Genomic DNA, 26,384 nt, shown 5'->3' on the forward strand with positions numbered 1-26,384 from the left:
TGTTTTTCTTGGTGTCAGGAGTGAGTGCCAAAAAGCTTCAAGTTAACTCCTCTTTATCTGCAGAATTCGGGGGGTTCTGGAAGCGGGCATCACAGTTCAGTGTTGCCAGGCACTTTTGGGTTGCTGCGTCACTCTTATCTAGGGGTTTGGCCCCCGTGCCCCCCGCCCCCATCCCCCCCCCCGCGGGCCCCCCTCCCGTGCCTCCCGCCCCCACGGGCCCCCGCGCCTCCCGCCCCCGCGCCCCCCCCACCCGCGCCTCCCGCCCCCGCACCCCCCCCACACCTCACGCCCCCCGCCCCTGCACTCCCACGCCCGTGCCCCTGTGCCTACGCCTGCGCCCCGTGCCCACGCCTGCGCCCCTGTGCCCACACCTGTGCCCCCACCCCCACGCCCCTATTCCTCAACTTCATGCGTGATTGAGGGAGGCAAAGGAACCTAGAAGCATGGGCAATTCAAGCAAGAAACAGGGCTCGCTTATTCAAATCCTTGCAAATGATGAAACTTCCGGAGGATTTGGCTCGGTTTTTCCCTGTCGCCCCCCAAAATGAAGGATCGCTAAACTACGTTCTCTGTGTGAAATGGCGCATTCACTGTAGAAGTAATGCACGTGATTCCGGAAGCACTGTTCCAGGGCGCCAAATTCATAGCCGCAAAAATTTGAATCTGCCTGGTGAACACACTGATAGGTGGGTATAGGGAGGGCGGGAATACGTCAGTTCCTACCAATTGCTGAGCCCGGGCTCTATAAAAGGGCTTGCGCTTGGCGTTTGTTACAGTTGCTCGGGACCTTGCACGCCATCCACTTGTCTGAGGAGAGCAGCGATTGACTAGGCCAGAGGCTGCAGAAGCAGGTAGGTGAACCGAGGGTACCAAAGCGAGAGCAAATCTTGAAACTTGTTGCGGTTGAGCAGACTTCATTAAAGTGAGGACCACCATAAGCCCTGGACACTGATTGTCCGTGAATCTTGAGACTGAGATTTTGGCAAAATATTTTGCCTGTTTGCACCTAATGCTTTTGGAAGAAGGAATTTTTGTGCATGTATTAGTAATATTAACTCCGCTAAAGATGGGGGATGGGCAAGCAGATATACCAGTTTGGGGCATAAGGAAATAGAGGCCTGGGAGGTGGCATGCAACTGCAGCAGGGTGGAAGGCTGACTGGATGGAGGTTGGAGTATGGAGGTAGGGGCGGGTGGAGGCTGGGTAGGGGTGCATGTGCGTTCCTGGGGGGAGGGTGGGGGAGGGGTGGGGTGGGTGGGGGAGGGGTGGGGTGGGGGAGGCGTGGGGTGAGGTTTGGGAGGGAGGCAGGGGCGTCGATGCCTGATCAGCTAGGGGTGAGAGGCAAGTGTGGGAGGGGGGAATGGAGGAATCGAGGCCCAACTGGTGGAAGACTTAGTGCGGGCACTGGGAGGTGAGATGGGGGAGGGGTCTAGGTCCCTGGGGAAGAGGAGGTGGGAGTCGAGGCCTGATTGGTGCAAGGCTGGCTCCAGGCAGCAGCAGGAGAAAGGTCTAGACCTGTTTGTGAAGGATCTCCTGAGGAGAAGAGGCAGAAACAAGGTGAGTGGAAGTGTGTGTGAGGGGTGGTGGAGGTGTCGAGGTCTTACTGGTTCAAGACTGGAGGGAGGAGGAGTGTAGGCTTGATTGGTGCAAAGGTGGCGGGAGGGGGAGGCAAAGGACGGGGAGAGGAGGCACTATGTTGAGTATGATGGTGAACAGAGGGTTCGAGGCCTGATGAGTGCAAGACTGGCTGAGGGAGAAGGTGACAGTAGGAAGATGGAGGTGTGGGGGGAGGGTGACCTGATCCTCTGGGAGGAGGGGGTTGGGGAATTTGTGAGTTGGATTGAGGTGTGTGGGCATGTGTGGCCTGGTCTGTGTAAGTCTAGCTCTGAGCAGAAGTAGGGAGGTGGTAAAGGTGGGGTGTGAAAGCCTGATGGAAGACTTTCTTGGGGTGTGAGGTAGAAGTAGGTGAAACAAAGATGTGGGAAGAGGGGAGAGGGTGGTGATGTGTGTGTGGGTTAGGAATACATTTAAGGGTGAAAGAGCATTGGGCCAGGGACCAAATAGCGCATGCTAAAGCCATATAACAGAGAGAAAATTGATCTGGAGGCTGATGAATGAGTGCTCTCGCCTATTTCTGTAATAGGTGGCGGTTGATGTGACATAACATCAGGAGCTCCCATGTGCTTTGGACGTTCTGACTGACCTTGGTGGGGCAAGGTGGGAGAAAGGTCGACAATAAACAAATTTAAATACTTCTTATTTCATGGAGTGAAGTTTTGGTTTTAAGTTACAGTGAAGAAGCTGCTTAAAGGCAAATGCAGAGTGTAGAAACATCTAATTAGTTTTGGTTTCTTAACAGATGTGGACATGTCCAAAGAAGGGGTTGACGGTTTGAAGACCAAGGATGATAAATGGTGAGATTTGAAAAAATTGTTTTCAAACCGATTTTCTTAAAAAGTATACATTTATGTCATTTAGAGTCTACATAATGTATAATTCGGTTAGTCATAAAATGAGAATTGTGAAAAGAGATTTTAGAATCATGGGAGTCCAGCCTCCTATCCAATGCATAAACCCTCTATATAAGAGCTCTTTTAGCGGCCAGGAGTATACAACTCCATGAAGCAACTTAATGCGTTGTTGAACATAATTTCTAGAAAGCTTGTCATTCTGATGACCATCAAGTCTGTCCTTTTGTTATTCGCACCCCATTGTTCTCAGTACTCCCCTCTAGAAGTGCACAGATGAAGTATTTTTCTTCTCCGTGATAGGTATTTTAAAATAGTTGTCTCATCTCTTAAGTCTTCATTTTCTTGAAAGGTTGCTCTCTTTTTCTTCTTTCTAGGTAAGATAAACATACAGATAAGTGTATGGTGTGGAAGAAAGTAGAAACCATAGACTAGAGAGTCTAGAAATTGACCCAAATGCATATGAAAATTTAATTCATGATGGGGAAAAAAAGACATTTCAAATCAGTGGGGAAAAGATAGATTCACTGACAAATAATTTGAAGATAATTGGTTGACCATTTGGAAAACAGCAAGAATTGGATTCTTACCTCATCACTCCTTATAGCAAAATAAATTACACACGGATAAAATACTTCAAAATTAGAAGTGAAACCATTAAAAATGCTAGAAAATATAGCTGGATTTTATTTCCAATAATTTTGAAGTGAGGAATGTCTTTGTAAATTTAATATCTTAACAAAAACATAAAAATGAACGAACTGACAAAATATTTGTATTACTTATGATAAAAGTCTATCTTCCTTAGTCTACAAAGAAAAAAGTTAACAATTAGGGAGTTCCCTGGTGGCCTAGTGGTTAGGATTCTAGGCTTTCACTGGTGGCCTGGGTTCATTCCCTGACTGGGGAACTGAGATCTCACAAGCCATGTGGCATGGCCAAAAAATAAATAAATAAAAGCAACAATTAAAAGGTGAACAAAGAGAAAATGGGCAAAAGTTTTAGAAGGTAGTTATCTGGGAAAAAATACAAATGGCCTATAGTCATTAAAATTTATTCGAATTTTAATTTTATTATTTAAAGAAATTTTAAACAAGTTACCATTTTTCATATATCAGATTAGCAAAGATTTAAAAAATTTTGATAATACCCAGTGTTGGCAAATCCATAGGGAAATTTCATGCGGTCATGGTGGGACTGTAAATTGGTACAACCTTTTTGGAGTGCAGTCTGGCAATATGAAAATTTTAAATGTCCATGTCCTTTGAGCCAGTAATTCAACTACAAGGACTTTTTCTTTTTAAAAACAAGTGGTTGTTTCATACATGTTCTTTTTGTAGTTCACTCTTACTTTCTCTTGACTCCTTCCCCCTACTTCTCCCATGTCCCTTCTCCCTGTAACTCATGCTCATTGGATCACATACAAACATACACAGACTGTTTTGGTCTTTGTTCAGTTCTGTGGATGAAGGACGTATGATTAATTACTAGTGCACTGAGAAATACATACAAGCATGTTTACTGCAGCATTGTTTGTAATAACACAAATTTGGAAGGAGTTTATATATCCTAAGGGTGTACTTGAAATAAATTATGGATCATCCAAAAAAAAGTGATAAGAACTATATATGCTGATAGTAGAAGTACTAAGATCTATAAAGTCAAAAACTGTAAGCTGCAGAATAATTCATAAAGCATAATACTATTTATAAGAAAAAAGTTTTGTGCACTTGACTTGTAGGGGTATGTGCTTATGCTTGAGACAAAAACTGTAAGCTGCAGAATAATTCATAAAGCATAATACTATTTAAAAGAAAAAAGTTTTGTGCACTTGACTTGTAGGGGTATGTGCTTATGCTTGAGAACTTTTCTAAAAGAATAAGAAACATGATTTATCTCTGGGAAGTGGGACTGTTGGAAGAACAGGGACAAAGTGTTTCTCTACTCCTGTGTATTTATCAGTCACAAAACTGTCTGGTAAACACTTTTTCTTGATAGCCTTTAAAATGGGGAGGATTAATAAAAGAATGCAGCAAACAAACATTTGGAAACATATCTTAAGAATTAATAGAAAGAAATGCTAATTTAAAATTATTTACTGCTTAAATTAGCAAATTTTAAATATTTAGTCTTATTATAGTAATATTCCTGACACCGTAAACTAGTACGACCCTTTGGAAACAAATAAGGAAATGTACTTAGAGCTATAAAATTGGTCCTACTTTAGACTGAGTAATTTGACTTCTGGAACTCAATCCTAGAAAAATCCAATTTATGAAAGTAATTAAATGCACAAAGATGCTAGTTGCAGCATTCAACTAAAGAATCAAAGTAATGTGTGTGTGTGATCAAAAATGCACAAGGTAAAGTCCCGGCTCTCTCCATGACCCTCAGTAACATGCCCCAAATAGGGAATTCCCAGGGCACTTGGTTGTCATTAGTTCTCCCCTAAGAAGCAAGCAAGTATATTCTGCTTTATAAATCAGCCCCTTGAAAACTTGGTTAACAGGAATCATTCCTCTAGCATTTGATGAAAAATTGAGAAACCTGAATTCCTGAAGCTATAGATGCAAAGACCAGATGCTGGACTTCTGCTTGGAGATTGCTCTTGAGGCTGGACAGCAACCTGCCAAGCTCTCCACCTGCCCCCGCTGCAAGTTAGGGCCATTATGTCTCAGTATCTGGGCACTGTATTTTCATTAATGCAGGTGATATTGTTAGTTGTTTGTTTATTTTTGCTTTAGGCTGACTCTGTACTTCAAACTGTCTCATAGATGGGTGTATATATGTAATTAATTTTTTTCATTTGGGAAAAATTTTTTTATTGATAAATCTTGAGACAGTATTGAGTAGATATTTTAAAAGGCCCCCCGTTTAAAAATTTATTTATTTTTAATTGAAGGATAGTTATAATATTGTGTTGGTTTTTGCAATACATCAGCATGAATCAGCCATAGGTATACATATGTCCCCTCCCTCTTGAGCCTCACACCCCTCTAGGTTGTCACAGAGCCTCAGTTTGAGTCCCCTGAGTCACATAGCAAATTCCCACTGGCTATCTATTTCATATTTGTTAATGTATATGTTTCCATGCTACTCTCCCCATTTGTCCCACCCTCTCCTTCCTACCCCTCCCCCCGTCCATAAGTCTGTTCTCTATGTCTGCATCTCCATTGCTGTCCTGCAAATAGGTTCATCAATACTGTCTTTCTTGATTCCATATATATGTGTTAATATATGATAGTTCGTTTTTCTCTTTCTGACTTACTTCACTCTATATAATAGGCTCTGGGTTCATCCACCTCATTAGCACTGACTGAAATGTGATCCTTTTTATGGCTGAGTAATATTCCATTGTATATACTTATCACAGCTTCTTAATCCATTCATCTGTCGATGACATCTAGGTTTGCTTCCATGTCCTAGCTATTGTAAATAGTGCTGCAATGAAAACTGGAGTACATGTGTCTTTTTCAATTTTGGTTTCCTCAGGGTATATGCCTAGTAGTGGGATTGCTGGGTCATACGGTGATTTTATTCCTAGTTTTTTTATGGAATCTCCATACTGTTTTCCATAGTGGCTGTATCAATTTACATTCCCACCAAAAGTGCAAGAGGATTCCCTCTCCAGCATTTATTGTTTGTAGATTTTTTGATGATGGCCATTCTGACCGGTGTGAGGTGATATCTCATTGTAGTTTTGATTTGTGTTTCTTGATGTTGAGCATCTTTTTGTGTGTTTACTAGCCATCTGTATGTCTTCTTTGGAGAAATGTCTGTTTAGGTCTTTTTCCCACTCCCCTCCCCCACTTTTTGATTGGGTTGTTTGTTTTTCTGTTATTGAGTTGCATAAGCTTCTTGTATATTTTGGAAATTAATCCTTTGTTATTTCATTTGCTATTATTTTCTTCTATTCTAAGGGTTGAGTTTTCATATATGTAATTAAATTTTTAAGTGGAAAAATATTACTTAACGAGATCTAATAGACAAAAAATCCTTTAAAAATGAGGTTCAATGGGGATGTGGGTGGGAGGATGGAAAATAATGAAAGGGATCTTTGGAACCACTTTTTGAGATTCATTCATTTATTCAGCAAATATTTATTGAGTACTGACTTTGTACTTAACAGTATGAAACAGACACACTTCGAGATCCATGTACAGGTTACTGTCTGAAATGGGAGATAGATGCATATAAACAGGCAATAAATAGTATAGTGTGTAAATGCCGTGAATGGGGGAGAAGTACATGACCCTATAAGATCTTGTTTAATTTTCATAGTAGCCCTCTGAGATAAATGGTTCTTTTACAACTGAGGCCCAGGTTTGATTTACAGAAATCTAGGTGAGCGGTAATGATGGTTTAGAGTAGGGTAGGGTGGTGATGGTGAAGTTGGAGAGATTTGGGTAAGTATAGAATATATTATCGTTCAGTTCAGAGACTTTCCCCACATCTTAACATTTCTGAGGCTGGGATGCTTCATACATTTGATAGCATGTCATCATTTGATAGTGTTTTTTCCTTTCTTAGAGGTACATATAATAATGTATTAGATTAGATGAAATACACTCTAGAAGTAGAGCCAACAGGTCTTGCTGATGGATTGGATATGAGAGGTAAGAGAGCAAAATCAAGGATGACTCCTAAATTTTTGGTTTGTATTACTGGTTTAATGGTAGTGCCATTAACTGAGATGAGTAAAACTGTAAAGGAACAGAATGGAAGGACAAAATTAAAAAAATCTGTGTTGGCCATATCACACTTTAAATACTTAGTAAATATCCAAGATATCACATAGATAGGTGGAGTTCAGTGGAGAGTTCAAGGCTAGAAATATAAGACTGGAGGACATGGGGTCTAGGGATAGTAGAATGAATGACCCAGGAGAGGGGTCAGTCCTGCAGCACAGCATGGAAGATGGCAGGAAGCAATTCCTTGAGAAGGCTGCAGGGGAGAGATCCAAAGAATAAGGGAGGGTATGGCCTTAGATAGTGGAGGGGACACTGTGGTCCTTGTTAAGGCAGAGTCGGTTATAGTTACAGACAGGTCAGTAGATTTGTTGGTGGGAGGATGAGGGTGTTCCTGCGTGATTACCTCTTATTTTCCCAGTGATTTATGGGACAAGGTTGTTGAGGTTTTGGCACTCTGACGGCAGAAATGCTACTGAGATACATAATACAAAGAGTAGGGGACTGGTTTTCACTGAGCAATCAAAGCCTAATTCATACTCTCTGGTGCTCACTGAGTGGTTTTTGTTTTTTTGTTTTTAAGCACAAGATTCTTTGTTTTGTTAATGACTACCACACAATAAGCATGCAGAAATCCCATATTGTAAAAATTGCCCCGTTAGACTCACTTTAAAAATAATTGGATCAGAAAAGCAAATGGGTCACCTAGTGGGCTGGCTATTATAGATGCTAAATAAATGGCTGAATCAATGAATGAATGAACCATAGATGTACCCATCCTTTTTAATTATTCCATATTTATTCAGAAATTACCAATAGAATACAGGCCCATGTTAAAAATAAACAATACAGAAACATCTAAAGTAAAAAGTGAGAGTCAACCTCACATGTACACACTCTCCCATTCTTTTGAAGTAATAATTACTAATAACTTGATATTTATTCTTTTATATCTTTTTCTGTAGTTATAGAAAAGCATAATCTGTGTGGTTTATGGCTTCAGTTTTAAAGGGAAGATCTCTGGGTACTTAAAAGTTTTCAAGGGCTTTTATTTGATGTATCTTCAAAGCTTTCTAATATAATTTCTTAGTCCTTCCATGGTAGAGTTCTGGGTAAGCCAAATGGCTTTTCTTAGGTGCATATATTTTCTAATATGCACCTAATGACATGAGTCTTGAAACACTTTCTAGGGACTTGTACTCCTGGTCATAAATTTTACTGAAAAGGGTACTACATTCTGCTTTTTTGACCACCTATTTCTTCCTTAGTGCTGTCCTCAGACCTTTTTACTTTTCCTGTTGGTTACCTGCCAACCCAGAATTCGATGTTTTCTCTTTGGGGATTAGAGTGGAACTCTGTTGTATAACTTTTTGTGTCCTGTTTCTGATCCCTGATTCCTTTTGTTTGACCTCTAAAGAAAATGCACATGTGTGTGTGTAACACAGAAGTGTGTGAAAAGATAGATGATGTATGAATCACATTTTAGTTTATATGTAGTGATGTATATTGATAATAGATTTCATATAACCAAAGTCACGTTTTGACCCATACCTAGGAAATCAAGAGATTTCATTCTTGATTGAACAAAAATGACCTGAAGCCTACTATTGAATAAGTCCAGTGTACAATGACCAATAAATGAATAGAAAACTTAATCAAGGGGGTGAGCCAACGTGTGTGTTTAAAAGGTATATAATCAGTCCAGTAATCAATCTCAAGGCCAAAATAAAAGTCTACAAGAAGTGGTTAAGGCTGATTTTTATATGTAAAACCTTATAAATATTTTGTAAAACCTAATAAATATGTAAAGGAATATAAATATACGTTAAACCTTAGAGCTATGATGCCCAATTTCTTCAGCACTTTACTTTCCTCTGTTAGCTGTATGTCACAATAGTTCATAATAAGATTACCCATGAGTAGGTCCTAGAATTGGAACCTGGCTCCAGCATGGAAGTATGGCTTTTCTGAGCTGGATTTTGAGACTCTCCAAATCATCATGAGTGGCTGATTTAGGGGCTGTCCAGTCACTTGCTATTTGGTGAGCTAAAGAACCCCCTGCTGGAATGTGCTTTGGTGTCACCTCAGATGGTACAGTTGTCCCTCAGTATCTGGGGTAGGGGGGGGATTGCTTCCAGGGCTCCTCTTGGATACCAAAATCCTTGGATGCTTAAGTTTCTTACATAAAACTGTGATAATTGCATATGTTGTATGCACATCCTCCTGTATACTTTAAATCATCTCTAGATGACTTATAATACCTACTATGATGTAAATGCTACATAAATAATTGCCATCATGTAGCATATTCAAGTTTTGCTTTTTGGAACTTGCTGGCATATTTTTTTTGAGTGTTTTCCATCTGAGGTTGACTGAATCAGCAGATGTGGAACCCTTCAATACAGAGGGCTGACTGTAATGTGAAGCTCAAACAACCAGCCAAGCAGCCTGCTGCTAGCTGGGGTAGAATGAGTGCTAGGGCCTCTGGCAAATTGTGAGGCAGGGAAGCAATGGACCCAATGTCATGGTTCACCACAGGGAGCAGTTGCAAGTTTGAAATCACCCTGTGTTTTCTCCCCAAGAAATGCACTTCAGCATTTGTGCATTTACAAGCAGCAAAGCCCCAAAAGGTGTCCCCCTTGCTCTTTTGCCCTTTTGATTTTTAACTGTAATCTCTGCATCCTCAAGTCCTTTTCCCTGTGGTCCCTTTCTTGGAATTCACTTTCATATCTCTATTTTTATTTTTAACTTTAGTTTTTACTTTTTGGCCCTACCTCATAGCATGTGGACTTAGTTCCCCAACCAGGATTTGAACTTGCTTCCCATGCATTAGAATGTGGAGTCTTAACCACTGGACCACCAGGGAAGTCCTCATATCTTTAAATAGAAATATACCACTGGGCAGAAAACAGGCTTCTCACTGATAGCTAATCATACTCAACTAACATTCTTTCCCTGACTTTGTGCAGTAGAGCACAAAGCAGCTTTGAGCAGCTCGTGGCTTCTAATTTTTCTTCTCCTCTACTACTGTGATCTTCACTTCATAAGCCCTTAAAAGCCTTTTTACATTTCAGAAACTCAGATTGGTGGTTCTTTTCAGAGATTTTTGACCTTTGGTAGCTTTCCTTTAAAACAGAATGTATGTTAGTAGCTTTCCTTTAAAACAGAACGTATGTTAGTAGCTTTCCTTTAAAACAGAACATATTTTATTTTGCAGTCCCATTATTACTGTGGACTCAAACAGTGATGAAGATCCTGACTGCTGTAAGTAGAGTCTCCTCAAAACAGTAATTAACAATCTAAAGCGTAATTTAGCCATGTCTTCATAGAGATGACTGAAATGTGATTTTGGACATTTGGTATAAGCTGTTCTAGCTTTGTTTCTTCTAGGGCTCTCTAGATTGGTGAAACAAAGTTTATTTCCCTACTGTGAGGAGCAGAGGATGTCCTCTGTGCTTCTTTTCCAATTTGCTTCCTGTCCTTTTTTTCCATTATAGATCTCTGTACTTTTATCTCCTCTCTGTCTCTCATGGGAGATGACTTAAAGAGTCCACCATAAATTTTAACCAAGTCTAATTTATGGACTTTGGTTTTAGGGAGTTAAAGACATAGGTAATCAGATTTGACCATGCTTCACATGCTTACTAATGCCCTCTTTCTTTGTCTGATTCAGATATAACTGGAGTGAAGATGAAGATCAACAACGTCAGGTGGGTAGGAGAATTGGTGAAAGTTGACTTTTTTAAAGGAATAATGTTTGGGTAAGATGATTTCAGAATAAAAATCACATTTTCTCTGTGAATCCTATGTTCAGGGTTATAATGGGTGTTGGATCTCACAACTGGGTTCAAAATACTAGACTCCTTATCACTGGCCCATTATCTAATTGGTCAGTTTCTTCTTCATGTCTCTTTGAACCATCCCTTAACTTCTAGTCTCCACTACTAAGGCCTTTATCAGTTTTTACCCTTGTATTCATGCAAGGGCTTCTTAAGTGGGCTCCTCACCCTGATTTATTCCTCCTCTGATCAAGTCAGTATTCCGCTTCCAGATTAATCTCGTGAGACACTGCTTTGATCATATTAATTTTCTATTCAAATTGTCTATCTAAGGGAAATCAAATAGGTAAGCCTAGGAGTTAAAGTCCTCTGTGAATTGGCCATAACCTGTCAGCATTATCTACTACTTTTCCTATTTAGGAGTCCTCTGCTACACTACGGGGTGTTGCCCAGGTGCCAAACTATAGTGCTAAATTTACTGGAATGAATCTGAAATAACTTGTTTCCATATCAGCTCCTTGAATCCTGTAGGAATGTGAATTGGTCATTTCTGTTTCCCACACGAAGACAAAATAATGCTGTCAAGTGGGAAAATGTTTTTCTGGCTAGTTCTGATTTATCTCTGTTGATTATTTTTGCAGCATGCAAGCCACCAAGCCTGACACCAATGTGTGAAGTCAGCAGTTGCAATCAGCTGAAATTCTAGATCTGAATAATGCATTGTATAAAGCTATCTATTGGAAATGATCAGTTTTGTTATTTATATTTTTGAAGTTAGGTCTGTTGAGGTATGATTTACATACAGAAAAACTCACTCTTTTTAGATATACAGTTTGATGAGTTGACAAACGTATATGGTATGTATATGGACTAGGTACTGTAAACCATCACCACAAAGATGCAGAATTTCCATCATTGCCATTTACATTTTGAATGGTATGTCATAGATCCTTAGAAATATCCTGATTTTCAGTATTATATGCTATAGAGCCCTTGATTGAAAATAAATTTAAGAATATCCGATTGGTTTCTTCCTGTCTCCACTAGATAGATGTTGAACAAATATGTAAAGAAAATCCATTTCGAGGTGTCTTCCTGGAGTGACCACAGATCTTGATCCAGTTCTGGGGCCTTCTATCTGTGGGATACTGTAGGAAGGGTGGATTTGGGGAAGAAGGTGATGTGTTCAGTTTTGGGTATGCTGAGATTGAGGGGCCTACAGGCAGGGCTGATATTAAAAACATTTAACAACCAAGAGATACAGACAGGGATTAGTCAGGATGGCTGCCTGACTGGTTCAAACAGACACCACCAATAAACAGTTGGTGAGGCTGTACCTGTGTAGACTGACTAAAAATTGACCCTACCCATAGGACATCCAGGTAGGACATTGGCACTATGGAGCCAGAAGTCAGAAGCAAAGTTGGGCTGGTGGATAGATAATGTTTACCCAATCCTTAGGGATTGATTGGCTTGGCATGAAAGGGATATGGATAAAACCTGGGGACAAGCAAGGAAGGGAAATGAGTGAGAAGGAGTGGGCAAACAGGTGAGAAGAGAACCAAAATCAAATAGTGTCCCAGGAGTCAAGAATTTTAAGGATGGAATGAATGGTGAGCAAGAGAACAAAGGTCTATAAACTTGGCAGCTTAAAAGTGGTGAATATGAAGGAAATGGATGAATAGATTTGTGTCTGTAACGAGGGCAGACAAGTTCTCTAGCAGCATTTTAGGTAGTTTTCTCTCTCATCATAAAGGTATGTCACACTTATACACCGTGTAGGAAATAAAGGTCGTGAATTTCAGCCTTCTGGAACATGTGACCCAAATACCTGGGACAGCTGAGAATGACAGTCCCAGAGGTGTGCCCACAACACCCGCATCCTGGGTGTCACAGGGATACTGCTCACTTAGAGAGGTGGTGCTGGCTTTGGGCTGCAAAGAGTAGCACCTGGGAGAAACCTCCCCACCGAGGCTGCCTCTCTGCATCTGTGGTAGGGGGATCTCAACGTGGATAGAGAAATGGCAATTAACTAGACTTTTCCTTAATCATTTTCCCCTCACACCAAAACCATTTGAACACATACCCTCTGACAGCCCACTTCAACTCTCAATACTAGACAGATTCCTCCCTTTGAAAGGATTCAGACAGATGGAAAGGTTTGGTAGGAAGGTAGGAAAGATGGAAAATCAGGAACAATGATTGAGTAGTTCCAGAGGAGGGGAACAGAGTTACTTTGGGAAACCAACAAAATCATTTCAAAGTGATTTTGCTCACTGGAGAAAAGTATAATAGAAAATGCAATGAAAAGAAGAATGTTGCTTTCATGCTTTTGTTTTTCTCTGTCCGGTCACTCAGCTACGTGGTGATTGACTCAGACTCTGATAATGAATACATCCCTGTGAGAAAGAAACCTAAGATACGTGAAATGAGACGCAAAGGCAAGTATACTACTAACTTAGAGAAAGAGCTGTGCAGTGCAGCCTCACCACACACAGTCATCTCAGGATGAGAGTTGGCAAACATTCTGTTTTGAATCATTCCGTAGTGAGTGCCACTGTTTTTCCTTCCTATGTGCTGGATGTGGATATGGCTGGGTCCTCTGCACTCCCTGGTTAATTTCCTAACAGAGCAGCAGCTGTTCCTGCTACCATAGAACCCAGGCATCACCCTCTGTAGGGTTCTTACCTACTCAGCATTATGTTGCAGGAGCAGAGGAATTTAGGAACTCACCCTGAGGAACATGAATGTTGCGCTGCTCTTCTGCCTTCCACTCTTCATCTCTGTGTGTGGATGACAGGGAGGAGGAAGCGACGCATTCTTTCCAGTCTGATGGAGATCAGGGTGTGTGAGGCTTACAGGCTAGCTGGCGGTGATTTCTCAGGGGTACACTTGTTTTCTCTGTCTAGCTGTTTGTCTTTGCCTTTTGCTACCCTCTTTATATTTTCTAGAGAGTCCTGTTTTTCTTAGTGTGTATTTGCCATAACAGATCCTTGCCTCTGAATTCAGAGGCCCTCATCACCTTCAGGAGGTATGGAGTTTTACTTGCAATTCAGAACCTGTTCAGTGGGTTTGAGACATAGGAAGACTAGGAGCTTCTTAAACCTTTGGGATAGTATTTTACTGATCTCCATTTGCTTAGGACCTGACATAGGGCAAGAGACACAGGCACCTGCTTAAAGTACTGGCACCCTTAAAAATTCTGGCTGCTACTTTGGTAACTACCCCCTGAGATAGCATTGGCCAGATTCTGCTAGTTAACCTGGGATATCAGAGCAGGGAAAGGATAGGTGGCTTGGAACCCTCATCTCCTACTGTTTCATCACCTGTCCCATCTGATTTCTTTTTTCCCCTCCTCTCTAGCTCTGAGTGGATTGCCTGAATAGGGCGGAGGTCCAGGTGCAGAGTAGGGGGTGTAATATGACAAGCTTCTGCAATGTACACAGAGCCCCAGGGGAAGTAGCTTTAGCGTAGGGGCCTGAATGACAAAGCCAAAGTCAGTTGCTGACTCCTTTAATCAGAAGATCCATAAATCGGGTTGATTTACAATATTTTGTCAGTTTCAGGTGTGTTAGTTACATAGCAAAGTGATTAGGTTACGCACACACATATATTCCTTTTTCTATTATTTTCCATTTTAGTTTATTACAAGACATTGAATGTAATTCCCTGTGCTATACAGTAGGTCTTTGTTGGTTATCCATTTTACACATTGTAGTGTGTATATGTTAATGCCAAACTCCTAAATTATCTTTCGTCCCTCGCCTACCTCTTTCCCCTTTTGTAACCAGAAGTTTGTTTTCTAGGTCTGTGAGTGTTTCTGTTTTATAAATTTGTTCATTTTTGTCCCTACTTTTTAGAATTTAAGTTGCATGTGGGAAATCTTTAAATCTTTTAGGAAGGATGACTTTTTTCCGATAGGAATACCCACTGCTTTTTCCTTCCTTACTGCATATCTGCAGTTCTTTTTTTTAAGTTCTTTGATAATTTAAATCATAGATGAAACTCAAAATATATTATCCCAAATATGGAATTTTAGGATAAAGAGTTTTTGCACCATAAATACATTTTTATAACTTGTCTGTGCTGTGATTTATATTTTTTACATCCAGAATCATAGAAATCTAGATGCTGAACTCTTGAGCAGAACCCAGACAGCTTGTGTCTTAGGCATACTGCCCCTTGTTTCTAGATGAATGGATGGGTCCTCCGTGAGGCTGGGGACCATCCCAGTGTTCCCAGGGCCTCTTGGTGCTGGCATCAGAACTTCTCTCCTCATTTTCACATCAGTGTTTCTGAGAGCTTTGGACTTATGGACTAGTTTAAGAAAGAAATTTTAGGGGATAACAAAGGATTGCCAATTTTTAATTTGTCTAATGATGGAAATAAACTCCAACTATCATCTGTCAGCATAATTTCATAAAATAAAGAGCACCAAAAGTTTAATGACGACATAATCTCAAAATAAAGTACAGTCCTTTAAGTTACAGAAACCAGGCTTAATTCGCAGGGAGAACCCACTTTATTATTCTCATTTCTTTTTTTTTTTTTTTTGCTTTGGCCCAGTGAAAATATACAAGTTTCAGACCTGTGGGAACCCCTGAGCACCTCCATGGTGCTACTCAGAGAATGTGATTTGAAAATTGCCTCTGGGTTTGAATTGCTATTTTATCTGTCACTGTTCTCAGTAAAATAAAGTAGCAGAGGGAAAACAGTCTAAAATAACTGATTCTTAACTATGATTCATTATACCACAGTTCCTGGCTTGTTTAATTTGTGCTCAATAATCTGAAGTTGAGGGGGGTGTGAGGGTGGGGCGAGTATGTTTATACATGATTGTGTTTCAAATTTCAGGTAAGAGTCAGAAAGTGTCTGATACTAAGAAGCAGCTGATCAAGGAGCCTCCAATAGTTATCAGTGATGATGATTTGGAGAAACCTGCGGTGATAGATAATTCGTATGATTGGGACAAAATTGTCAAAATTGACGAAAAGGATGAGATTGTTGTCCTCCAGCACAAGTTCTCTTCTGCAGCTGGTAATCAGAGTCTTCAGAAAAATCTCTGCCAGCTGCAAAATGATGATCCTAAAGATAAACCAGAGATTTTAGACGGAAAGTTGTCAACTAATGAAGATCCTGTACCTGTGGTGGAACAACCAAGGAAAAGGAAAAATAAAACCAAAAACATAACTGTGCCACCTGGTAAGCCAATCAAACCAAGTGTGTCTGTCCCACTGACTAAGCCTAGTGCAACAAGTGTGCCAGCCAGGCTCGCTGTTCCCTTTCCCCCAGATACGTCTGTCTTGTAGAGTCTGTCTTGCTTATTAACCCTCTGCCATGTTTCAGCAGCTCTCTAGTGGCCAAGGGTGGCAGCCATCACAGTGAAAAGGCTCTTTCTGAGGAAGGGGAGGGATGGCCTTGTTGTCCTCACGCTCCCAGGCCTAATTGCCACTTTGCTGTAGGAAGCTGTAAGTCTGAGCTTCTCCTCCCTCCCAGGTTCCCAAAGTTCCCAGACTTCATCAGTAGTAAGGGCACTTACATAACTGTGTTAAGTATCTTGATGAATCTGTCCCCCTAGTCGATGGTGAGCCTTCTTTCTTTTTTCTTAGCTGCACCGTACAGCATCCAGGGTCTTAGTTACCTGACCAGGGATCAAACCCATGCCCTCTGCAGTGGAAGCACAGTGTCTTAACCACTGGACCATCAGAGAAGTCCCGATAGTGAGCCTCTTGGTGAGAGGGTTCTCACTCATCTTTTAGTCTCTCCCAAAGTCTAGCCTGGTAGTTGGCATGTAATAGATGTTTAATAACTTTTAGATAAATCAATGAAGGGCAGGGCACTACCTCCTAAATACATGAATTTCTAGCTAGTTCAGTGTAGTCGCTCAGTCGTGTCTGACTCTTTGTGACCCCATGGACTGCAGCACGCCAGGCTTCCTGTCCATCACCAACTCCTGGAGCTTACCCCAAACTCATGTCCATCACGTCGGTGATGCCATCCAACCATCTCATCCTCTGTTGTCCCCTTCTCCTCCTGCCTTCAATCTTTCCCAGCATCAGGGTCTTTGGCAATGGTCAGATCTTCGCATCAGGTGGCCAAAGTATTGGAGCTTCAGCATCAGTCCTTCCAATGAATATTCAGGACTGATCTCCTTCAGAATGGACTGGTTGGATCTCCTTGCAGTCCATGGGACTCTCAAGAGTCTTCTCCAACACTGCAGTTCAAAAGCACCAATTCTTTGGTGCTTAGCTTTCTTTATAGTCCAACTCTCACATCCATACATGACTACTGGAAAAACCATAACTTTGACTAGATGGACCTTTGTTGGCAAAGTAATGTCTCTGCTTTTTAATATGCTGTCTAAGTTGGTCATAGCTTTTCTTCCAAGGAGCAAGCATCTTAATTTCATGGCTGCAGTCACCATCTGCAGTGATTTTGGAGCCCCCAAAAATAAAGTCTGCCACTGTTTCCCCATCTATTTGCCATGAAGTGACAGGACCAGATGCCATGATCTTAGTTTTCTGAATGTTTAGTTTTAAGCCAACTTTTTCACTCTCCTCTTTCACTTTTATCAAGAAGCTCTTTAGTTCTTCATTTTCTGCCAGAAGGGTGGTGTCATCAGCATATCTGAGATATTGATGTTTCTCCTGCCAATCTTGATTCCAGCTTGTGCTTCGTCCAGCCCAGCATTTCTCATGATGTATTCTGCATATAAGTTAAATAACATGGTGACAATATACACCCTTCACGTACTCCTTGCCTGATTTGGAACCAGTTTGTTGTTCCGTGTCCAGTTCTAACTGTTGCTTCTTGACCTGCATACAGATGTCTCAGAAGGCAGGTCAGGTTGTCTGGTATTCCCATCTCTTTCAGAATTTTCCAGTGATAAATGAATTTCTAGCTGGAGCAACTAGCAGTATGGGTGCTAGACAAAGGAAGAAAATTTGGCTTGCATACTGGATAAAGGTGCTGCCTAGGATGGGAACCACCCTCCTCAAAGCAAGTGTGTGAGCTATACCACGCCATTTCTTTTTTTTTTTTTTTTAAACTTTACAAATTTTATTAGTTTTGCCAAATATCAAAATGAATCCGCCACAGGTATACATGTGTTCCCCATCCTGAACCCTCGTCCCTCCTCCCTCCCCATACCATCCCTCTGGGTCGTCCCAGTGCACTAGCCCCAAGCATCCAGTATCGTGCATCGAACCTGGACTGGCAACTCGTTTCATACATGATGTTATACATGTTTCAATGCCATTCTCCCAAATCTTCCCACCCTCTCCCTCTGCAACAGAGTCCATAAGACTGTTCTATACATCAGTGTCTCTTGCTATCTCGTACACAGGGTTATTGTTAGCATCTTTCTAAATTCCATATATATGTGTTAGTATACTGTATTGGTGTTTTTCTTTCTGGCTTACTTCACTCTGTATGATAGGCTCCAGTTTCATCCACCTCATTAGAACTGATTCAAATGTATTCTTTTTAATGGCTGAGTAATACTCCATTGTGTATATGTACCACAGCTTTCTTATCCATTCATCTGATGGACATCTAGGTTGCTTCCATGTCCTGGCTATTATAAACAGTGCTGCGATGAACATTGGGGTACATGTGTCTCTTTCCCTTCTGGTTTCCTCAGTGTGTATGCCCAGCAGTGGGATTGCTGGATCATAAGGCAGTTCTATTTCCAGTTTTTTAAGGAATCTCCACACTTCTCCATAGTGGCTGTACTAGTTTGCATTCCCACCAACAGTGTAAGAGGGTTCCCTTTTCTCCACACCCTCTCCAGCATTTATTGCTTGTAGACTTTTGGATCGCAGCCATTCTGACTGGTATGCCATACCATTTCTTATACTGCTTGTGCCTCTGTTGTCCCCACAATCTACCCTATGGTATATTCATGTAGCTTCATAATAGTCCTCGGTGCCTAGGATAGAATCCTGCCCCACTTACTCTGCCTGCAGCTCTGTGACTCATGTAGGTAAAACCTTTCATGCCACCTAATAGAGTAGGATGCATGCTTCAGAGAGAAGCTTTTAGTTTATCCTTTTTAGTTTTTATCAACAGTAAAATGTTACTCTGGGCTTGTCTGTGGGGGCCTCTCCTGGGTTTACCTTCCTGTTAGTTGCCAGTTGGTACCAATTTTCAGGGTATGGATGAACTATTATCTTTTCAGCTGTTAAAGAACGGAAGAAGCGTAAGCCTTCAAAGAAGAAACCCAAGACAGTGAAATCTGAAAAACCCGAGCCTGGGTATGTACTGCTCACAGTCAGTGGCTCAGGAATTGACTGCACAGTTGTCACATGCGAAGCCATTCACTGGTCACGTGGGAGGGTCTTTGAGGGGGTGAAGAGGTCTGGTGGGCAGTGTGGGACAAGTTTTACATCCCTGAATTGGGAGGATAGACTCAGCAGCAGGAGGAAGGTGGGGAGAGGAGGAACCTCTGTGCCCCCTTCTTCCCTGTCCCTAGCAGAGCTGGTGTGGGCACTCCACACAGAACCCAGCAGTTCTGGGCAGACTGGAGCTTTTACCCCCACAGCAGCTCTGGCCTCTGAGATTTCCTTTGTCTTTAAACTCAGATTGTTTAAATGATGTGTAGCCAAACAAGATCAATTTTTTCAGTCTAGATACAGCCCTATGGCCACCAGTTTTCACAGAACTAAAAGGCAGTAGGAATGCTGAGAAGGCAGAATGAATGTGTTCCCATCCATTGGAATTGGGGGGAGGCAGTCAAGATTATCTTCCAGGGTTTCAGATGAACCCTTTAAAAAGTTTTTTTTTTAATTGAAGTTTAGTTGATTTACAATATCATCTCAGTTTCAGGTATACAGCATAGCAATTCAGTGTGTGTGTATTTTCAGATTCTTTCCCCTTAGATGTTATTACATAATATTGAGTATAGTCCCCTGAATTGTATAGTAGATCCTTGTTGATTATTTATTTTATATGAACCCTTATTCTTACTACCTATATATTCTTGCTAATTTTTATATCTTAAATGTTAGGGTGAAAGGGATTGCTTGCAGTCCACTTATCGTTATTAAGCTATGTTACTTATATATTGATACTGGTATTATATTGTTATATATTATATTGATAGTGAAAACAGCAGTTTTAGAAAACAGTCATTTAGACCAAAGACATATTAATGCTCAAAGGAAGCAAAAAAAAAATGCATTTCCTCACTTAGATTCCAAGAACTTCACTTTTTCTCTTAAAAATGTGATAGAGTGAACATACTTTTTTTTTTTAACTTGCATTCAGGAATAATGTATACTTCCATCTGAATTATGTTACAAAAGAAGGATTATATTTGAAGGACTGTATGTTTCTTTTTTTACCTGTATTTTAGGGCAATAAATGCATCTTAAGGGGAGAAGAAAAATGATATGTCAGGCGTGAGGGCAACAGAGAAACTGGACTTGAGTAGAGAGGCTCTCTGTTTCTGTGTTTCTCTTCAGTTTGGTGTAGCCTTTCTTAGATGGGCCCCCTTTTAGCAAAGCTTCTTGTCTGGATTCTTAGATCCATATTTAAGCTGCTTTGCTTCTAGGGACATGTGTCTTGGGGTAGGTCCCAGGTTGCTTTGCTAGAGAATGAGATGAATGAAGGAAGAAGCTGCTCCTTTGTGTCTTTGTCCTCTGCCTCATCCAAAGAAGGCTGGCCTGTTTGGACTCTTCACTGTTGCCTTGCTGCTTCCTGTTTTAGTCTGTAGGCTTCCTGTTCTCAGCATTGTTCCCATGGAGGCTGCTGGCTGGTCATGGTGTCTGATGTACCCGTCTGGGGTCTTGTTGGTTCCTCTGATGTGGAGATGCTCAGCCTGCAGTAGAGCGGCATCACCACTGAAGTGAAGGCTTGCTAAGCCACAAGCTGCTTGACATGAGCACAGATACATGCAGGGGTCATGCTCTCTGCTGAGGTCTGTAGAGGGTTTAGGTTTTTATCTGCCACCTTTTCTGATGCAAATTTGCTTTCAGAGCTAAATAATTGGAGGCAGAAATGTTAGTCACCCATATCAGGTTTTGGGGTGAGAGATTCTTACTTTAGCTGCCTTTGTCTTGTCTGGTAGTTTTCCCCCACCTGTAACCCGGGCACCTCTCATAGGGTTTTATTTTGTGACTTAAGGAGTAACAAGTGTCTTGGCAAAATCTCTGTTTCAGGAGTTCTGTTAAGTCAGAAACACTTCCCTATGTTTGCTAGTGGTTTATCTTTTCAGCTCTGTGGGCTGATCTTTTTGGATTTGTGGATTGTCCAAGCCAAGATTAAAATGCTTCAGTTTAAATAAATAGCTATTACAAGTGTGTGTTTTTATGGGCTCTGCACTATTCTTCTTCCTTTTTTTTTTTTTGCACTATTCTTTGTGCATTTGAATTATGCCTTGAAAGATGGGACAGCAAAAGTGGTCTAATGGAAAGACCACGAGATTTGGGTCGGTATATTCAGTGTCTCTGAACTTTGGGTAAGTCATTTAACTTCTGAACTTTTGTTTTGTCATGTGCTAAGTGGAAATGGAAAGAATAGTAGTGGCTTCTTTAGAGGATGATGTGACGATTAAATATGATGATGTAAAAAAGAAATTCTTGGCAATTGATGAAGCACTCCACAGAGGGTGGGTCTCTGGAGAAGTGGGGGTGTGACTATTCTAGGCCATGGACAAATACGTTTTGCCAAGGTATGAATGAACTATGCGAAATGTTAGTCCATGTCCTGGGAACATTTAAGTTGCTCGCTTTGGCCAGAGTGGAAATGGTAGCTGGAAATAGAGGTTGGAACCAGGTTGACCTGGGCCTTAAATGTTAGGCCACACAGAGAGGGACATCACTGGAACATGGCCTAGGAAAATTAATCTGAAGGTATATGTGTGTGGTTGGATTAGAAGAAAAAGAGCCTGTAGGTAAGGAACACAGTGGGATGTTGTAGTAGCAAGGCATAGAGAAGAGGACAGGAACTTGACCTAGGGTGATAACAACAGGGTAGAAAGGAGAGGCTGGCTGGAAAAGATGATGTGAAGCAGATAGTGATCTGTCTTTGTGCCTAGTTGAATATGGGGTGAAGGAGAAAATGGATTTTAAAATGTCTCGGGTTTTCAGCCTATTGTAACAAAAGTTGGACAATTAAACACATGTAGCTGGAGACATACTCAGGTTAGTTGGTTGGAAATTTGCACTGGGCACTTGTAAACTCAAAACTAGATCTTAGGAGAGAGGTGGAGACTGCAGATCCAGGTATGGGGTCGCTCCTTTTGGGGTTGGAACCATGGGCTTCACATCTCTGACAGTGTGCGGGGAGTGAAGGCAAAAAGGCTATGAATGGAACCTTATAGGAGATGCCCTCGTAGCAGGAGCTGGAAGGAAGAGAGACCAGCGAGTCTTCTAAGTCTCTCTTGATGTGACCTGTATATATGCATTTCTTCTATTGATTTCTTTTGCTCAATAAAACTCAGCTGAATTTACTTTTGCAGGAATTCTCAGTGCAAAATACCTGGATGTTTCTTTCATGGCCTTGAAAACTTAAAGGAGTATTCTGGAAGGAATTACAAACGCAATAAGGATGAACTGATTCAGAAAATCTATGCTCTGCTTAACAGATCTGTCTTTGATCAAAAGGTAGAGTCAATGAATAAGCACCTATTGAACACTTGCTGTATGCCCAACTCTCTTGGGTGCTAGGAGATGTGCAGATGTACTAACTGTATATTTCCTGCCCTTGAGAAGTGTGAGTTTAGATGGGGAGGGGAGATGAGACATGCATATGTGAAAGAAACGGAATGTTTTGTGGGTTATAGTATGTGGTCCAGACTGTTCCTACCACAGGCGATCAGCAGAGGGAGAAATCACTGAGAGCCTGAGCAGTTGGGAAAAAGATTGCCTGGAGGAACTGAGACTTGTTTTGGGTCTTGAAGGATGGTAAGGGGAGAGAACAGCAGTGGTTGGGGAGATGATAAGTGTTGAGGCTTGACTATCTGGAAGAGAGGGTTTGTGTTAAGGATACTAGGAAAGAGCTATGGCAGCTTGGGTGTTACTGAACCTCTGTTTGCTCATCTGTAAAGCAGGGGCAGTAGTAGTATACCTCCTGCCTACTGCACAGAATTACTGTTAGGCCTGGTAAGTGAATCCCCCTGAAGTACCTAGAACAAGGCCTATGATATGGTGAGCAATACATGTTAGCTGGTGTAGGCCTGGTTAATAGGGGGTCTTGGGAATCAGGTTGGAGGAACTTAAATTGAAATCAGTAGGCACCACTGCCCAGGAATATGATATACCATGGAGTGGCTGCTGAAAGAAATGCTTTTGTCAGTAGCATGGGGGTGTGGACTGGATAGGAGAGAGTCTGGAGGCAGAGAGACCTGTGGTCATTAGGTTTTTCAGACTTTATTGTCTCTGGTGACAAAACTTTCTGCATGGAAAGTTCTTAGATCTTTCTAAAGGTTCCCCAACCTTTGGAGCCCTTCCTGATGACACTGATATTACATCAGATGACTCTGATGAGTGGAACCTTAAGTGTTCTGAGTTGCACGGTCTCTGTCTCCTAGCCCAGCAGAAGTGTCCTTCTTTCCTTGGCTGCCCCTGACTTTTGTCTCCATGCAAGGGAGCAGAGATTCTGCATTCATATTCTTGCAACAATCTTGTCTTTACCTGGGCTTCAGTTTACATTTTATTCTCCCCAGAATGTTAGATTTGCAAAACTCTTGAGTTGTTACTTTCTGGTCTGCTTAGAACTGCTTTTTGATTTGTTCTTGTTTGCTTTTTGTTCTCAGTTGCCGGAGAAAATCGACATTGTCTGGAATAATAAGATGCTGAGAACTGCTGGCTTATGCACCACTGGCAAGCTTCGATACCCTAAGAGAGAGCGTTTTGCTAAGATTCAGATTTCTCTGAAAGTCTGTGACTCTGCAGGTGATGGTGGGAGTAGGGTAGCTCCTCCACCGTGCTTCCTTCCCACACCTGAAGGGTTACTCTTGGGTGCTGGTGTTCTCTGGCTGCCTGTATCACAGCTTTCCCTATCACTCCTGGGTGGACAGGTCTACTGTGTGTTGCTTGGAGGACATTATTATTGGATGTCTCACCACCACTGAGAGTCTAGTTTGTCCATATTTCTGCTGGGCCTAACTTAATTTCTGCAGCTCCCCATTGCAGGCGGCAGCATCTCCATTCTCCCAATAACAAGTTCAAGGGTCCCTATATCTAGCCTATCACTGGATGTTCATAATGACTCTCCTATTATCATTCCTTCTCTGTCTTTGCCTTTGCCCAGCTATGGACCCCTATCACCTCATTTTTCTCCCTGCTCCGTGCGATTTCCTGATAGGAAACCTCAGGCTTGCCAATGCCTGGAGTATGGCTTACGAGGCCTTTGTACTTTGCCCTCCTCCATTGGCTAGTCTTGTCTCTCACTATTCCACCTGTGCTTTAGCCAGACTTTCTTCATGCTGGCTTTGAAAATAGACTGCACACTTTCCTGACCCCAACCTTGGCTCACTTTTCCCACCACATCTAGAAAGGCCTTGATAATTTTGCCAGTCCAGCCAATTGTTAATTGCCCAGCTTTTCCATGGAGCTTCTCCTGACTAAACCCTACTGATGTTCTTGGAGGGTGGCGACTGGGTCTCAGCTGGATGTATTTGTAGCAGTGTCCCATAAAAAGAGCACACTGGAGCTTTTCTGAATGCACTTGCTCACCTGAGGCTCTCTGCCATTAACAAAATTGGGTTGAAGTAGGTTGAAATTTCACTTTCAGAATCCTGGGGAGATAACACTTCTTCCTGCCCACATATGCTTGTGGGTCTGGTCGGGTGGAGAGTCTAGGGGTGGTTGGGTAACAGACCAGGGGTAATTGGTTTAAGGCTCAGAATTTCTTTCCATTCCTCTCCTAAGACCGACTCCGAGACACTTTGACCCATGAGTTATGCCATGCAGCCTCCTGGCTGCTCGATGGCATCCGTGATTCTCATGGTGACATGTGGAGATATTATGCCCGAAAATCGAATATGGTGCACCCGGAGTTGCCCAAGGTCACCCGTTGCCATAACTACAAGATTAACTACAAGATTCATTACGAGTGTACTCAGTGCAAATACAGGTAAGACCCTTCTCCTTAGACTTTTCCAATTATGTTTTTACTGTGGCCTCCACATGGCTCTTCAGGAAGTACATAGCTATCTGACTTGAGGAGTAAAACTTCTCTACACCTTTCTGTGTCTTCTTTCTCCATTCTCTTCTGCTTTGAGCTGGCCTGACCATATTCCCTTCCTGGTGTCCCACTTTCTGAGATCCCACAGAAAACATCTGGCTTTGGACCCAAGGCCAGCAGCTCTGAGAAGATGTGGAGGTACAGTAACTGATTCCTTTGCTGTGTGGTGTCTCTTTTCTCCTTAGGGTCGGGCGCTATAGCAAATCATTGGATACCTCCCGCCTCATCTGTGCCAGGTGCAAGGGCTCTCTGGTCATGTTGCCACTAACTCGGAAAGATGGAACCCCCATTAAGCCCCACGTGAGGCCATTTGCCAAATTTGTACAGGAGAATTACAGAAAAGTCAAGAGGGAGACAGAAGGGATAACTCATGGGGATGTGATGAGAAAGCTCAGCAAGGATTTTTTTGCCAAAAAACAAAGTCAGGGTATTTGAGGTTATCTGAGAATGTATTTGTGTAAGATGAGTCATCTTTGGCTTCATCTATTAGTAAGGAGTTTTAAGAAGATATATTTGATGCTGTGAAACTATGAATATTAGAATTTAAATTGTTTGAAAAACGCTTCCTGTTGTTAATGATGATTGTGCTTCACCAAGGGTTCTGTTGCTAACCATTTTGTGCTGATACTCAAGAGCCCTTTGGATCTACCTTGGGTCTTATATACTATTCTTAACATGTAGAACAAAATGTAAACTTGTAGAACGAAATGCAAAACATGTAGAACGAAATGCAAAAGAGAAATAAGTTTTTGAGAGTGGCAGGTTGAGAGAAGGAGAGACATGCTGCAAAGAGAACATGTTTTAAAGTCAGTATTTCAAAACCAAGGCTTCTGTCTGATGGAACCTGTTACACCTACATAGAAATAAGAGAAATGTGCTTCACGAATTGAGTTGTTCTTGACATTGTATGAAGTCATCTGAAGCAGTGTATTTGTTCGTAAAATAAAGAAGCCACCTAAGCAATGTAATTGTTCATGGAATAAAAATAAAATGTTTTTTGCTGTTTACTTGTTAGCAAAGTCTGTTCATTGACAACCCATGTCCAGAGCGGAACAAACCCTTGGGTCTTTTGTCCAAGACCCCTGATTTCATAAGCTTTCCAGGATGTGTCTGGAAGAACAGCCTCCACTTCGGGTTTCTCTTGGATTTTTGTGACTGCCCCTAAGCACTTAAACAACCTCCCCACTTTGGGGAGGTGTCTGGAATATAGACTGAAATCAATGTTGTACTTTTTTGTTATTTCTGCCAAAACATTACCA

At 41.7% G+C, this 26,384-nt stretch overlaps 1 protein-coding gene across 2 annotated transcripts; it reads left to right on the forward strand.

Moving 5' to 3' along the window:
- The first annotated feature begins 354 nt into the window (after positions 1–354).
- Positions 355–26,132, forward strand: GCNA (germ cell nuclear acidic peptidase). Of its 2 annotated transcripts, XM_027533810.1 has the most exons (12): positions 355–686; positions 777–851; positions 2,360–2,414; positions 10,374–10,420; positions 10,830–10,866; positions 13,294–13,376; positions 15,790–16,137; positions 19,115–19,190; positions 22,397–22,541; positions 23,693–23,831; positions 24,810–25,014; positions 25,311–26,132. In XM_027533810.1, exons 3-12 carry the CDS (start codon positions 2,368–2,370, stop codon positions 25,558–25,560), a joined length of 1,377 nt encoding a protein of 458 aa, XP_027389611.1. In that variant the 5' UTR covers positions 355–686; positions 777–851; positions 2,360–2,367; the 3' UTR covers positions 25,561–26,132. The 2 variants fall into 2 exon arrangements, with proteins under 2 accessions (XP_027389611.1, XP_027389610.1); XM_027533809.1 differs by lacking the exon at positions 355–686 and having other exon boundaries at positions 707–851.
- The last annotated feature ends 252 nt before the right edge of the window (positions 26,133–26,384 follow it).

This window comes from Bos indicus x Bos taurus, chromosome X (genome assembly GCF_003369695.1).
Source record: "Bos indicus x Bos taurus breed Angus x Brahman F1 hybrid chromosome X, Bos_hybrid_MaternalHap_v2.0, whole genome shotgun sequence".
Lineage (NCBI taxonomy): Eukaryota > Metazoa > Chordata > Mammalia > Artiodactyla > Bovidae > Bos > Bos indicus x Bos taurus.